The 15,895-nt window shown below is 40.9% G+C and overlaps 2 protein-coding genes across 2 annotated transcripts in view; one reads left to right on the plus strand and one right to left on the minus strand.

The window, feature by feature from the left end:
* Nucleotides 1-259: 259 nt before the first annotated feature.
* On the minus strand, nucleotides 260-7,371 carry LOC121309094 (volume-regulated anion channel subunit LRRC8C-like). Its single transcript, XM_041241973.1, has 3 exons — nucleotides 6,946-7,371; nucleotides 2,179-2,566; nucleotides 260-2,136 (listed from the first exon to the last, which is right to left on the minus strand). The coding sequence occupies exons 1-3, from the start codon at nucleotides 7,081-7,083 to the stop codon at nucleotides 260-262; spliced, it is 2,403 nt and encodes an 800-aa protein (XP_041097907.1). The 5' UTR covers nucleotides 7,084-7,371.
* A 2,299-nt stretch (nucleotides 7,372-9,670) lies between these two features.
* The window catches only part of brd4 (bromodomain containing 4), a 42,404-nt gene continuing 36,179 nt past the window's right edge, over nucleotides 9,671-15,895 (plus strand). The window contains exon 1 of the mRNA XM_041241971.1: nucleotides 9,671-9,755. The gene's annotated coding sequence lies outside the window, so the exon portion shown is untranslated. The remainder of the gene's footprint in view (nucleotides 9,756-15,895) is intronic.

Raw genomic sequence — 15,895 nt, forward strand, 5'->3', positions numbered from 1 at the left:
CCATAAACTATTTAATTGAACCTCAATCCAGGTCTTAATCAGCTAATTACTGAATGATACCAATAAAACCTGAAGGACTCCTGAGCTGAAGGACTGGATTTGTGCACCGCCTCTAAATAAATGTCTATGTGGGACCACGGGTTGTTCATCAAATAAATTTAGTACGGTACAATACTGTTAACATGACACTCACCATCAAGAAACCTACAACAACAATGTTAGTATTTTAACAAAACATGGCATGGGAACCAGAGGGCTTTTAAAGACTTACATTCTTGCCGGACTGTGCTTTCCTATTGCAGAGCTGTTCCCTGGCTTCCATGGGCAAGGAGCAGAAGGCACCAGGCTCCACAAGGAGCTGGCTGTCCCGCAGGTTCAGGCACAGTGTCAGCTCCACTGGCAGTGTGTTCAGCTTATTATTCTTCAGGTCGAGGAGGTGCAGGTCTGACAGCTGCCCAACCAGCGGGGAAAGGTAGGTGATGTTGTTCCGAGACAGCACCAAGACCCGCAGCTTGGTGCAGGAGAAGAGCTCTTGGGGTAGTACAGAGATGGAGTTGTTGGAGGCGATAAAGTGCTGGAGGTGGGACAACTGCTCAATGTCAGCTGGGATCTCTGTCAGGTTGTTGTAGGAAACGTCAAGGAATAGCAGCTTGGAGAGTTTGAAGAGGCTGGCGGGTAGGGCAGTGATCTTGTTCTTGTTGAGGTACAGCTTCTCCAGCCCCGTGATCTTGGAGATCTGTGGCTGGATGGAGGTGATCTTGTTATGCGAGAGGTTGAGGGAGATGAGCTTACGCAGCTGCTGACCACTGGCCAGCTCCTCAGTGGATTTGAGGTTGTTGTCGGTGAGGTCAAGCTCCTGCAGGTTTTGGAAGCTGAAGACGGAGCTGAAGATCCGTTCCATGTTGCAATGGAGGAGCCGGAGGCGGGTCAGGCAGAAAAGCTTCTTGACGTTGGTCAGGTTCAGCAGCTTGGTCCCCTGGTTGTGGATGGAGAGGTGGGTCAAGTGGCTGGCCGTATCAAAGAAGGCGTTCGGGACTTTGGAAATGTTGGACTTCAGGTGAATGGAGCGGAGGTGGATAAGGTCACGGAAGGGCTGAAGGGTTATGTTATGGAGGCATCCTTCCAGGTAGATCTCCCTCAGTTTCCCCAGGCCATACATCCAAGTTGGGATCTCAGGGCTGGATGAGAATCGAACGCGGAAGACCCTTAGATTCTCCTTGAGGAAGGCCATCGCCTGCTTCTCCACTTTGATGGTGCAGTTGCAGAGCCACAGCTCCCGGAGCTGCTTCAGGTTGGAGACAGGCGAGATGAGGGTCACGTCGTTGATGAGCTCCAGCTTCAGCACCCCAATCTCCACCAAGTCGTATACGTTGATGGGGATGCCCGGCAGCATGTAGAGGTGCAGCTCCACCTTGTTGTCCTCGCTGACAGACATGCGCTGCTTGAGCTTCTCCAGTGTGTACTCGTGGTTCAGGTTGAGCTGGAGCAGCTTCGTCTCGCTGACGTCGGAGAGGAAGACGGCAAACTTGCGGGCATAGAGCATATCGTACTGGTCGATGAGATACAGCAAGAAGGCAAAGTCATTCTTGACGTCCGGGATATCATCCATCCCTGACTCGACGCGGATGTTCTCGAAGGAGTACTCCTTCAGGTTGTAGTAGAAGATCCAGTAGAGAGTATAGAAGCAGGTGCAGGTGTATATGATGACAGAGGTCACGTAGAGCACAGACAGCATCGTGAATATCCTCCAGAGACCATGGACGCAGTAGAAGTCAGTGTAGCCCGTGATGTGCAGAGACTCGACGCAATGGACAATGTGGTTCATGGACGGCATGTAAATGGTGATGTAGATTACAATGGAGAGCCCCTGCAGCGTCCTGAGAATGGTCTGCCTCATGTACATCTTGTATAGAATGTCCCCTTCCTCTGTGTGAACGCGGAACTTCTTCACCTTCTCAAACAGAGCCCTGGCCTGCTCGCCCTCCTTCTTGTCCAGGATTTTCACTGCAGAGTTGTCCATTTGGTAGCTCTCAGCCGGGGCCGCGTTGTTAGTCCCAAGTGCTGTGTTTTTGTCGCTGAACAAGGTCTGGTATATCCCCCCGTCATTGCTATCACGCCTCTCTGCGTTGCTGCTCACTGCAGAGACCTGACCTGAATATACAGCAGCGATGGTGGAACTGGAAGTCAGAGGAGGCCTGGGACTGGACTCGTAAACGGTTTCGGAAAGGGCTTTTGTGGTCCACGGAGAATCCAAACACTTGACAAGGATAAGGACGAAGTGTTCAATCTTGGAGCTTGTGCCGGGAAACTTGAACCAGAAGTTGCTGCTGATGACAAAAATCATGGTATGGAGAAGGGCCAAGTAAGGGAAATATTTGGAGAACCATAAGACCGCGTTGTCGTAGCACCACTGATTGATCAAGTAATACTGCTGAAGATCCAGTTTCGTCTTAAATGCTGAGCCGTAGACATTGAGACGTCCTTCTAGAACACTTAAATTCCAAAGTCTGCCATAAACAAATAGGCCTTCCGGTGCAGGAACACAAAGAATCTTTTTATGTGTCACCTTTAAAAAAGACAAACACCAAAGACACAGCTAGAAAATTCTGAGTTTTCATAAAGTTTTACAGGTAATTTAAGATTACTTAATTCAATACTAAACTTTGAGATTTTATGAAGCATCAATGTTGAAGAAGGCATTAGCTGAAACACTTGACTTAGTTTCTTACAAGGTCTACATCAAAGTTCATGGTAACATTTTTTTAAGTGCCATTAAATACACAGATGTTAGACATGCTGAATGTAGCATTTAACTAAACTTGCAATTACAAAATAAAATTATTGGTGGATTTTTGTATTTCCACTGGCTCCGGTTGAGTTTGTTTCATAAAAATACAATAAAGGGTCCACATTAGTGCAAAGACTATTGTTTCTAAATAACTGTATTATGCCTGTACTGTATTAATTTTAGCTGCTGTAATGTCTTTAATCTCTTTAGAGGTCAAGGAGAATTAGAATGGAGGAGAGGGAGGCAGCCTGAGCAGAGAGGACAGAGTCAGTTACAGCGAGGAAGACAGCCCAGATTGAAGAGGGTCAAGCAGAGAATGTTGGCTGAGGAAGGATGCCAGCTGGCGGGGGACAGCTTACACGAGTTTTAGACAGGAACGGGAGGAGAGAGAGGGCGATAGTTCTGGGTGGAGGTAGGGTCAACAGAAGGTTTCTTAAGAATCGGGGTGATGTGAGCAGTTTTGAAGGCTAATAGAAAGGTGCCAGACAGCAGATGTGTAAATGAGGAAGGCGATCCAAGGAAAAGGAGCTGGGGCAATGGATTGGAAGAAGCGAGTAGGAAAGGGGTCAGGGCGCAAGTAGTTGGCCTGGAATCCAGGAGTAAGGAGCAAAGATCCGAGTCAGGTAGAGGAGTGAAAGTTGAGAATGAGGGGAGAGGGCAGGAGGGTTGGATGTGTTCAGATGGGAAGGGGGAAGGAGAAGATGGACTGAAGAATAACTTCTGAATGTCCTCTACTTTGGAGCAAAAGATGGAGGCAAAGTCATCAGATGCAAAGGATGAGGTTTGGGAGGGGTGTGGGTTTGAGGAGGGAGGAAAAGGTGTAGAAAAGTCAACCAAAAAGGAGCTGAAGATTGTATAGCCTCTGATTGCCCTATTATAAAACACTCAGGTGGTTTACATTGCGGAAATTCCACCTGTAACAATTTCAGTAAAAAGTGCAATGTTTTACATCTGGCATCAATAATGTAAAAACAAACTGGAGTGCACCTCTATGTTATGCAGAAGAAATTATTCTTCATTCACTTTTTAGAAAGCACACATATAAAATCTCTTCTGCTCTGTTTAAATTAATTGATTTTTATTTAGAAATAATAATCAGCAATGATACTGCAACAATGCCCAAAATATTGTTTATACTTTTGAAGTGATTCAGAAAATGTTTTAAAAATGTACATACAGTGCCGTGAAAAAGTATTTGGTCTGATTTTCTGCATTTTTGCACATTTTTCACATTGAATTTGCTCAGATCTTTTTGTGGGTTGTTGTAATATATAGAGGGAGTCGGAGAGAAAAAAATGACACCAAGTTTGGTGCTTCTTTCATTTGTTTGATGTGCAAGGTAATCAAACATGCAACCTTCAGGTGTGAAAAAGTTATTGCCCCCCCTAGTTAATGCAGCCCAATTAAAGTGATAATTAGGGTCAGCTCTAATTATACTTTGGTTAACAATCAGGCCTGATTTGGGCCAGCCCTGTCCAATATAAATCTGACTAACTTTGGCCCTTACCATAAGAGTGAAGTTGTCAGCACACAGGTTCTAGAGGCACATCGTGCCACGATCAAAAGAAATTCCGGAAGACCTCCGGGATCAAGTTGTTAATGCCTATCAGTCTGGAAAGGGTTATAAGGCCATTTCTAAGGCTAAGGGGCTTCGCCAAACAACAGTCAGAGCCATACTGTCCAAATGGAGAAAGTTTGGGACAGTGGTGAATGTCCCCAGGAGCGGCCGTCCTGCCAAAATCTCTCCAACAGCAAGGCGTAAAATCAGAGTAGAGTTGCAGGGCGGAAACCACTGCTCACTAAGAAGAACATGAATGCTCGTCTCAACATTGCCAAAAAGCACCTGGATGATCCTTCTGGAACAATGTTCTATGGACAGATGAGTCAAAACTGGAACTTGAAAACCAAACACTGCATTCCACAGTAAGAACCTCATACCAATGGTCAAGCATGGTGGTGGTAGTGTCATGATTTGGTGATGCTTTGCTGCATCAGGAATTGGACGACTTGTCATCATTGAAGGAACCATGAATTCTGCTCTGTATCAGAGAATTCTACAGGAGAATTTCAGGCCAATACTTTTTCACGGCACTGTATACAGTAACAGTGTATGACTTGGTTTAGTTTGATAAAATACAAGAATATTGCATAATTCAGCAAAACCACTCTTGAAAACTGATTGTGAGCAAGTTGTTGCCTATAAAGATAGTTATATTTTGCATTCTGGAATAAAAACAATTAATTTGACTTCTGATGATATCAAGTTAATTATTGGTACTGGTAATTGGTTAAATGACAAAATAATTTGTGCTTATTTAACACTTTAAAATGGTAAAATCCCTCAGAAAAATACAGTATTAATCACTTTCATAAGTCAAAGCCTGAATAATCTTTATTGTGGGGAATCTGAACTGTTACCTATGTCTCAATAAAATTCTTATGAATATGAATATACATTCATCACATTGGATGTTGATTTTAATCACACTGGTTAGAGAAGACAAAAAGTCTAAAAATATACAACTACAAATGATTCCCTAAAGAGGTACAAGGGAAGTCTTGAAATAATACTTTCCTCTCTACAAAGGTATCTTACTTTGCAATATTTATCTTTAAAAGGGCAAATAGTTGACATAAAATTCAGTGTAGAATTTGCACAGCAATGTATTACATTTCCAATACAAACTGATGGCAGCAGTTGTAGTATTTATGTCAGTTTTTTTGTGTGCAAAAAAGGTACTGCTTAGAGGTAACCACCTTTTTAACTCTCTCCTAAAAAAGATTATATATTTTTTTATTTGAAATACTAACTGACTATATTCAGATTTGTTTTAATTTAACACTATTTAGAGCTTTACGATATGGCAAATAGATATTCATTTTACTATGTAAATAGCTACATCACAATGTTAGTTATTTAATTTAAAGAAAAAGGTGTTATTGCATTTTTATAATTTTATTTATTTCAGAAATCTAATGCTAGTTTTTTTCCCGCAGGTAAAACGAGCAAGAATTAATTTGCCAGCACTTTGCAGATTTAAAATAGATAGCCCTGGAGGAGAGGGTAGCTGGTATCCGTGGAATCCTGGAGGACAGGGTAGCTGGTATCCGTGGAATCCTGGAGAAGAGGGTAGCTGGTATCCGTGGAATCCTGGAGGAGAAGGTAGCTGGTATCCGTGGAATCCTGGAGGAGAGGGTAGCTGGTATCCGTGGAATCCTGGAGGAGAGGGTAGCTGGTATCCGTGGAATCCTGGAGGAGAGGGTAGCTGGTATCCGTGGAATCCTGGAGGAGAGGGTAGCTGGTATCCGTGGAATCCTGGAGGAGAGGGTAGCTGGTATCCGTGGAATCCTGGAGGACAGGGTAGCTTCTAGTCGTGGAATCCTGGAGGAGAGGGTAGCTGGTATCCGTGGAATCCTGGAGGACAGGGTAGCTTCTAGTCGTGGAATCCTGGAGGAGAGGGTAGCTGGTATCCGTGGAATCCTGGAGCAGAGGGTAGCTTCTAGTTGTGGAATCCTGGAGGAGAGGGTAGCGTCTAGTCGTGGAATCCTAGAGGAGAGGGCAGCTGCTATCCATGCAATCCTGGAGGTTTCCGTCAGTAAACATGTTTTTTCCTCCCCCTGGTGCTTTGCATCTTATATTATTTTACTGGCTATTTATTTTAATAAAACACAAATAAATTTATGAATTGTCCTGCTTTTATTCTGTAGTGGTGTCTGTCTTGCAATTCAGAGCAAGCCCATATATTTAGTGAATCGACTGTCTTCAAAGTATTGTATTTTTACAATGCCGGAAATCTGATATAAAAACATTGTGTTCTATTCCTCCTATGTCTCTGCACTGTACTTCACCCCCTTGCATTGATGCACAATATTTAGTTTTCTCAGGAATGGGGTTTGAATTAACGGAAAATTAGAGGAACATTGCTGATTCAGCCATTCGCCTCTCATAAAAAGTTGTGTTTCTGTTACAATGCAGTAAATCTAATATAAAAAACACTATTTTCTATTCCTTTTGTCTTTACATTGCATATTCAGCAGGTTGCATTCGACTCTATGAAGCTAAATTTGTTAATTGTGAGGTGATGCTAAACTTTTGGCCATAGCTGTGCATACAAATAGAGGTGCATCACTTAGCAGAAACATGTCGTTGTGTTTACCTGCAAACCTCCTGAAAACATCGCTATCATGAACATGAAGATCGTGAGGTACTCGGAGAACACGTCCCACCAAGGCTTCAGGATTTTAAAAGCGGGGTCGTGTTCGCTAAACCACTTGAATTCAGAAAAAGAAATCATTTCCCTGAAAACACAGACAAAAAAACAAAAATATATTTACACTTTTTTTCTTTTTTTTTTTACTTTGGAAATAGTCGCATTCATGCACAAGTTCCGTGAGATTTTCCCCACAGTGGAGAAGATCAGATTTTGTTTTCTAAGGTTTTTATTTGTTTGTTGGTGTCTGTGAATGCGCTAAATAATAATGTGCAGGATTTGCATACAGAAGAAAAATAATGATTATGACAAAAGCTTACATTTAACTCCATAATTGAAAACTATGCCAGATAATTCCAATCTACTGACGGGGCAGATAATTCCTATACAAGTAACAAATAATACGAACAAAAGCACCAATTATTATTATTATTATTATTATTATTATTATTATTATTATTATTATTGGCAGTAGTACTGTTATTTTATTATTATTATTATTATTATTATTATTATTATTATTATTATTATTATTATTATTTGTTGTAGGCTTACATTTATTTTCTGTGGTGACATAAATGCCATCCATTAAAAAGGAAAAACCTAATAAAATGATCCAGTCAGTCAAGCTGTATCTTGTTAATATGCATTTTCTTTCTGTTGTTGTAAATGAATGTGGTACCTTTGGGGCTGACAGCTTTCTTCAACTGAACTTAACGGACGCCTTTCACGTGACAGGTTTCACGCGGCAGATTTGAACGCTCAAGACAGTTCCAAACGTTCCTTTTTCGTTAAAAATAATAATAATAATAAATATAAATCTTATCACGTGTTTGGTACAATTAAAAACTAGTATAATGATGTGTTTAATTAAAAAAATATTATTATTATTATTATTATTATTATTATTATTATTATTAAATAATATCGATAGACACAAATATTGCATAATGTATATTGAAATTATATTTCTGAATTCGCAGTGGACCACATATTCAGCACTGTGTATAAGTCGTACATTCAAGTCCATTCAATCAACAGTGTAAATTAGCATCGAAGGAATGTGTGTGTGTGTGTTTTTTTTTTTTTTTGTTTTTTTTAATGTACGACTCCCCAGACCTGAAAGAGTTTAAGATTTCATTACCGGTCTGTTGTTGTAAAGGTTCGTACAGCATTTGAACTTTGATGAATGTATTTCTGTACCGTACGGGTTTACTTGTACTCACATCCTACATGTATTCACTCGTACTGTAGACTAGTACCTAGAATTGAGAAATACGAGATTGTGCGCTTATCCTTGTCTGCATATTTATTACACCAGATGTCGCTGTTAAGTAACATAAAACAGGTGTGCTACATTAAATTTATATTTAAATAATTTAAAAAGATATACATATATATTTTTGTATAGTGTATATATATATAGGCATTATAAAGTTATAAAAGGTAAATGATTCTGATGGTGGGGGGCATGTATTACTATCAATGCGGGGATACAGTTTGAGAAAATGTGCCCACAAAGATAGTAACTCCTGAAAAAACGACGTTGTGGGGGCGCCCCCTACTTTGTAAAACACCTTTTAAAGAACTAAATATGCATTAAAAAAAAAGGCTTTTGAATTCTACAAACGAACAAAAAGAAGTAACACGCAAGCAACGTTAAACTTTAAAATAAAAAATAAAAATATGCAAAACCCTTTGAGCTTCTTTGCTTAATCTCCAGTCACAGCTGCACTGTTTAGTTTTGCCAGTGTAAATGTTTGTTAAAGAATACGGATCGCTCTACACTGACACTGTTCAATGTAAAAGATTAATACGTGCAGGAGTTTCTCTTCTTCTTCTTTTTCACAGCCTTAGTCCCAGACTGTCCTGGGGTCAGCTGCTTTGGTTGCTCTTCTCCACTTGTCTCTGTCGAGCACATCTTCCTCTCTCACTTCACATACCTCCATATCTTTTCTCACACAATCTATCCATCTCTTTCTAGGCCTGCCTCTTCCCCTGTTACCTTCCACCTCAAATTACCCTCTTTGTTACTTCCTCAACGTCCCTCCTCATGATATGTCCATACCACTGTAACCTCGCTTCTCGCATCTTCTCAACCACATCCACCACCCTACATCGTCTACAGATTTCTTCATTTCTGATCTTATCCTTCATTGAAATCTGCAGAATCCATCTCAACATCCTCATTTCAGTTCTTGTCATCAGGTTATCTTCCCTCTTTCCAACTGCCCAGCATTCAGCTCCATATAGTAGTGCAGGTCTAATCACAGTCTTGTACATTTTGCACTTTAACTTTCTAGGAATTTTCCTGTCACAGATTATTCCAGTTATTTCTCTCCACTTGTTCCATCCAGCTTTCACTCTTTGTTTTACTGCCTCCAGTGTTTCTCCTCCCTTTACCAGTTCTGATCCAAGGTATTTAAAGCCATCAACCTGTTTCAGTTTTCCTCCACATGTCTCCTCAACATTGGTCATAGTATCTCCTCTTCTCTCCATTACCATTATTTCAGATTTTTCTGCATTCATTTTCAGTCCACCCTTTTCCAGACTCCTCTGCTATTTGAACCCTTTCTCCTGTAGTGCTACTTCTGAATCTGCCATCAGTGCCACATTCATTTATTCAAGGGGAGGGACCGGGATTGATCGGCGTTACGTTGCGTCGGCAGTGCGTGTGACGTCACGGACGGCGGAGAGCTGTTTGTTCTGGATTCGGGGAGGAAGATCCGCGCGCGTACTGACAACCAATTAAAAAGGTAAATAAACGCTTTTTATTGCCGATTAAAGCCCGGGGGATATGGTAAGTGATGCTTTTCCAACTGGGGTTTCCAAATAAACGCGAACGGCAGGTGACAAGGGTGGGATTTAAGCGTTAAGACTGTAGACCGAAAACCGGGAACGGCGTATTATACAGAGGCCTGCTGCACGGTAAGGAAGGGGGCAGTGAGAGTAATTGCACGCTGTTTAATGTGGTGCTTTTCGTTGTTTTAAGCGGCTGCTGTTGCTGTTTTTAGTTGTAGGTTCTGCAGCAGCTTTGCAGGGATAATCTTGCTCAGTGGACCGTGCGTAGGAGTTGCCGAAACATAAAGAAATCGCCGAGGTTGTTTGTTTGGAGCCCAAGGCCGTATTCGTGACAAAAGTTACGTACTCTGCGTAGCGTATGTAGTGTTCTGTGGCGCCTGCTGTACGTACAGCGAATCACGCAGGCTCTTTCGGGAATACAGAGCAAGCTTCGATGATGTTCTCCAAGCGGATATGCGCAAAACAGGCTGTAGCGGCTGCACTGTGTTGGCTGCATAGCTAAATCTACCCTAGGGAGGCTTATTATCGAAATTAGTTCCGTAACCATCGTACTATGTCTGCATTAGAAGGTGGGTGGTTACGCTAAGAAGCGTGTGTACGGGAGATGGTCATTAGCTTAGCTGGTGATACGGATATTATTTTAAACGGGGTTAGATATGGGCTGCAGGTAAGCGGGGAGACGTTGGTGTTTTTAAGAGCTATCTGAACTTGAAGACTAAATCAAAACACTCATTCGGACCAATAGAAGCGGGATTCGTGCCTAGTTTGTTGGAGTCGCTACCTAGGATTGGGATGAAAGCCGAGGTGTCGGAGCTTCCTGCGGCCGCCATTTTGTCTTTTTTCTTTCCATGGAAGTGCTCTGTTTTGTATTTTAAAACATGTAAGGCGGCACCTGCTGTATATCTCGCTGCTGGTGCGCCTCTCCTAGTTATTTAGATGTGCATATAGTGTATATCTACACGCGTCCTTCACTCAGATAGGCTGCACTGTCAGTGTTTTCTCTGTAGTTGTATGGCAATGCTCCGCTCTCTAATAATATCCCTGGAAAGTATTGCACTGTCTTTTTTAAAATCACAAATGCGTCACTGTATTTATATTTTATTTTTGAAATTATATTTGAGACCTAGACGTCATTTGTAATTACCTAAACTGGTATATCGCATTGAACTAATGCCAAAACAATTGGAACTAGTGATTGACCCTAGTACCAGTGTTTATCCTGCAGGATTTGTTACAGTAGTTAACCCATTACTTGCTATGTAGTCTTATTCAGATGGCAGCGTTTGTTTCTAACCTTATTGTGGTAAAGTAGTTGTATAGGAAGATGGCATCCTCCGAACTGCTACCTTTCTCAACGAAAGCAAGGTGGTTATGGACGTTGTAAATAGATCGCATGCGTTCAGAAGTAGACTTGCATCTTTCTAGCTTTTCCTGAGTGCAAAAAAAATCCATGCACCTTAGCTTAAGTGCATTGCAAGTTAATACTTTATGTTCTCTGTGTACAATCGGATGGTTCTTAATTACTGTACTTCCCACAGTTCACACTAGGATGCTTTATTAAAAGTTTGTTTTAAGGTGTGAGGTGGGTGTTATAGACGAGCACAATTTCCGTGGGTTGTAAGTTTGGGTCTGTGTGGACTTTTTAATTTTCAATTGGTTAGCCCTATATGTTATGCAGAGTGCTTTGAGAGTGTGATTCCCATGCAAATAATTATGCGCCTAGATGTTCGGCATAGCCTGTGAGCAAATGCAGCTTGGTTACCAGGGAACCCCAGCTAACATATCTGTATGGCTTGGAGCTTGGTTTTGTGTTTTATCCTCATGCAACCCCCCCCCCCCCCTATGCAATATACCAGGGTCAGAAACACAGCAGCCTTCCACACAGCCTTGGTATTTATAACCACCCTCATTTAAGTAAAGTATATTATTTAAATTAACAGAAGACAATATTTTGAGCCCCCCAGGACTGGATGCACGACTAGTGTGTGTTCTACCCCTGGGATACTGTACAATATAAAATGAATTGATACTGAAGCCATCTAAGAGGTTTTAGCTAGGTAGGTTGTCAAGTGAAAGTAGTTTTAGTGCATCACTCATTACAATCGAAGACACAAGGTGTACAGCTTGTTTCTGTAGATTCAGTGCAAATACCAGAAGCAGAAACCATTCAGGCACATGCCTTACCACAGCAACCCTTCTTTCCTCCAGAAAATAAGAATGCACAGCTTTAAAAGGGAAGGAATGGAGCTAATCCACATTGGGGGGGGGGGGGGACAAAACAAACTCCAACATAGATTAGCAGAACTTCAAGGAGCGAGAAAGCTTTGGTACCTACAGCTAAAAGCTATGTGTGGGTAATGTAAAGAAACTGAACTGTGAAAGGTCTGAAAATGGAGCACAGAAGAAGCTATAAACTGACACAGATGGATTTCTGTTTTAGATCTTACAACAGAACAGACCCCGAAGTGGCTTGTAACCTCCCCCGCCGGTGCTTTGCAAATCGTAACGTGGCTTTTACTGTAGTGAATACAATGAGGGGTGCAGATGTTTCAATGTAGGAATAAAGTATTCCTCTTATCGAGTGGAAGGATATGGGGCTTGCACAAATACTACGCGAGATTCTAAATAGCATTTCTTTTATAACAAAATAAAATAAGGGTTATAGGATATAGTAACCCCCATCCCTGTTTGTGTTGCGGCTCAGGTTTCTGAGAGTCCACTGAGACTCCTCCCCTCTTTACCCCCTTGATCAGCCAGCTGCAGAGCCGCCTCCTCACCCTCCCCTGCTTCCTGCCTCCCACCGTGGTGCGGGAGGTATTCCTGTAGCAATGTTCCAGCAGTCGGGGTTGTGCATTATTGAGTGTCTCAGGCCCAGATCTCTCAGCTTTTCAGTGAACTGTGTCTGGCATGGAGCAATCTCCTGGGGGACAGTGCTGTAATGGAGGATGGGGAGAGAGGAAGGAGGGGAGATTTGTGTTTAGCACTGTTCTGTAGTACAGCAATATTGTTGTCTTTGCGAACTACTTGACCTAAAAATTCAACAGATTCTCTGCTAGTTTCATTTTTCTACTGATATGGTGTGTGGAATAGAATGATTTATGTAGCCTGTGATAAAGAAAGAAATGCAATAATTTGCAATTTCTGGAGTGTTTACATTTTTTCATTTACCCCCCCCCCCCCCCCCCCCCCCCCCCCAAGTAAATATTTTGGACAGTTTTCAAAACTGCTTTTGATTTATTTTTTACAACACATGTTGATATAATAAACGCATAGGCCCTATATCTGCTTCAGGTACTGTTTTCATTTTTTAAACGATGGCCTGTGTTACACAGGACACTAAAAATAAAATGTCAAATATACAACACATTTTCTTGGTTTTGTGTATTTGCTATATTTTAATACTGCACAAAATTATATAGTTTTTAAAATGCTACTTAACAAAACCATGACTGCACATGAACTGTATTACATAATTTCCTTTATTCCAATTCCTGTGGCATATATACAGTGCTGTATAAAGTCACATACGCTGCATATATATATTTTTTATCATGTCATTGTAGGCCTACTGGTGAAATGGCCAAGAGACAGTTGGTGCTTAAAGCATACTGAATTATTTTGGCCCAGAATTTTAGCATTTTTTTTGTCATAGAAAAGACAAATTTCACATACTTTGTAATGTTACCTTTGGCTATTGTTTTTTTGTTTTGTTTTAAATCGGTGATGCAGTTTTCGTTTCACAAATCTACTGCACTTTGTCTATAAACTGTACTGTAGTACGCAGAAGTACACATTTCTCCCATTCTCTTGCTAGGTCACTCCATGTCTCCAAACATGAGACAGATATTTTGGCTAGCAAATAGATAAGTTTACAGCGGGTGAGTTTCACTGTATTTTAAAGCACAAATATAATAGCCTACATTTGAACAGTCACTGCTGAAGCTGATTGCTTATTCTTCCAGAAGTAATGGTCATGTGTAATGGGGATACAAGATTTGCACAGGGCCATGTTAACAAGCCTGATGTTGTTACTCAGGCTTTTCTGTGAAACTGACTGTAACCAGGGAGGGTGTGCGCGCATTCTGCTGGACTGGAGAACAATGGCAAGGGAGTTTAATTATGAAAACGCAAGTGTAAACAAACAAGTAAAAAAGATTAGCCTGTCGGCAGACATGTTATGTTAATACAAAACGCATTAATTTACTGCATATTGGTTTTGCGTCTGGTATGTAAAGGGTTGGGGGGGGACACGGACGCGTTGAGAAATTCAGCTGGACATTTTTTATTTCATGGGGCATTGGAGCGGCCTAGCAAACAATAGTTTACATAATTTAACTTGAAAAGTAGCCCCCCATTGCAGTGCAAAATCAAGTAGCCAGTGTGAGAAGGAGACTGCCTGTGTAGCAGAGTGAAAGAGGGTACAGGATCAGGGAGTGTGTCACTGGCAGAAGGGATAAACTTTGTGGCCTGTGCAGTTGGTTTCAGGAAGCAGCCAAAGCAGCGCTCACACTGTTTTGGATGATGTAATCGAGAGTTAAAAGCAAAGCTCTGTGGTTTTTGACTTTGCAGATGCATCAATGAAGTAAAACCGTGCTGTACTCTTAAAATAGACAAACCGCTGCCGTTCTTTAAGATCTTCCAGTAGAGTGGAAGTTGCACTGCTGGCCCAGCCTGGTTGAGGAATCTAGATTAGTTTATCATAATATGAGCTCCATTTGTTTTTTTTAACATGATGTGTAAAACAGACACTTTCCTAGTACCCAAGAGCTCTAAAACAGGCTTGTTTTGTGGCGCTGTTTAGAGAGGAATTTAAAACAAGAAAGCCAGGACATTTTGTGCTTTTTTTTGCTAAGAACATTTTCAGAGAACATGGCCTGAGGATGTCGGCTATTTTCTAAATTAGTGTAGACCTTCAGGTCCTGAAGAGATGATAGCTATGTGAAATAATAAAGATACTTTGTACTGGCAAGAACATCTGCTCCGGTAGGAAAGCATAGTAGCACACATTCAATCATATGACTGTGGCATAGTGAGATGAGTTTAGTAGTAGTATTATCTTTTAAGTTGTTTATTTTTATATTGAATGTTTTACGGATACTGCATTACATTGATCCTTTTTTTTTGTAAATGTATTATTGGTTTTTACAGATGTCATGTGTTTAATGGCCTATCCTGTTATATTCTACTTGTCTGTATTTTGTACACTGTCAAATGTTTAGTTCAGCAAAATGTACACCAAGATCACAAATTTAGAGGGGGGGGTCAAAAATGTAATGTTAATTCCTGACCAGTTTTCTTGAGTCCTGCAGAATGAGTCAATTACTGTATGGTTATAGAGGGCCGGGTGATGTGTTTTCATAAACTTTGATTCTCCTGATACAAATATCTGCTGGGTTGCAGTTCCAACAGTGTCATGATAGTCATGTATTGCTACAGTTTCCATGGAAACGCTATCTCCAGTCTAATTGTGGGCACAACCTTTGGTTTGAAAAATCTGGATTTGATGGCTTTCAATATATGTAATGTGTTAACAAATATATGCCCTTCTCTAATTCACTTTTTCAATATTTAACACAAACATTTTTTTATTATTATATTTTATATAAAGACAGCGAAATGTCATGGCAGCACTGTCCTGTGTTTCGATCTGAAATTGTTTTCCTGCCTTAATGTGGTTCACCTGGTGTGCACTCAGTCCTATGGTAATTGAGATGTCTATGTAAATATGTGCCATTCTCTGATTTACATACGCATTAGAAATGTACCTTGTAGAGATGTTCTGTTGGTACATTTTTCTGAATGTTTAAATGCTGTGCATGTGTCGGTGTTTAAACCAGATCTACACACACTCTTTATATTCCATTCTGACCTGTACTGACAGCCCTGGTTAGTATTTTCCTAGCCAAGAACCCCTAAATAAGCCAGTAACATTTTAACATCACAACAACTTAACTACAAAGTTTAAAAAAGAAAAGAAAAAAAACACTTGCACACCAAAGTATATAGTGAAATTACACTGTCACTTAATTTTAAATTTTTTGATCAGTTTGTTGGCATTAGGCCTAGTTGATTAATCAGTGATTTTTAATAAAAA

This window comes from Polyodon spathula, unplaced genomic scaffold (assembly GCF_017654505.1).
Source record: "Polyodon spathula isolate WHYD16114869_AA unplaced genomic scaffold, ASM1765450v1 scaffolds_864, whole genome shotgun sequence".
Lineage (NCBI taxonomy): Eukaryota > Metazoa > Chordata > Actinopteri > Acipenseriformes > Polyodontidae > Polyodon > Polyodon spathula.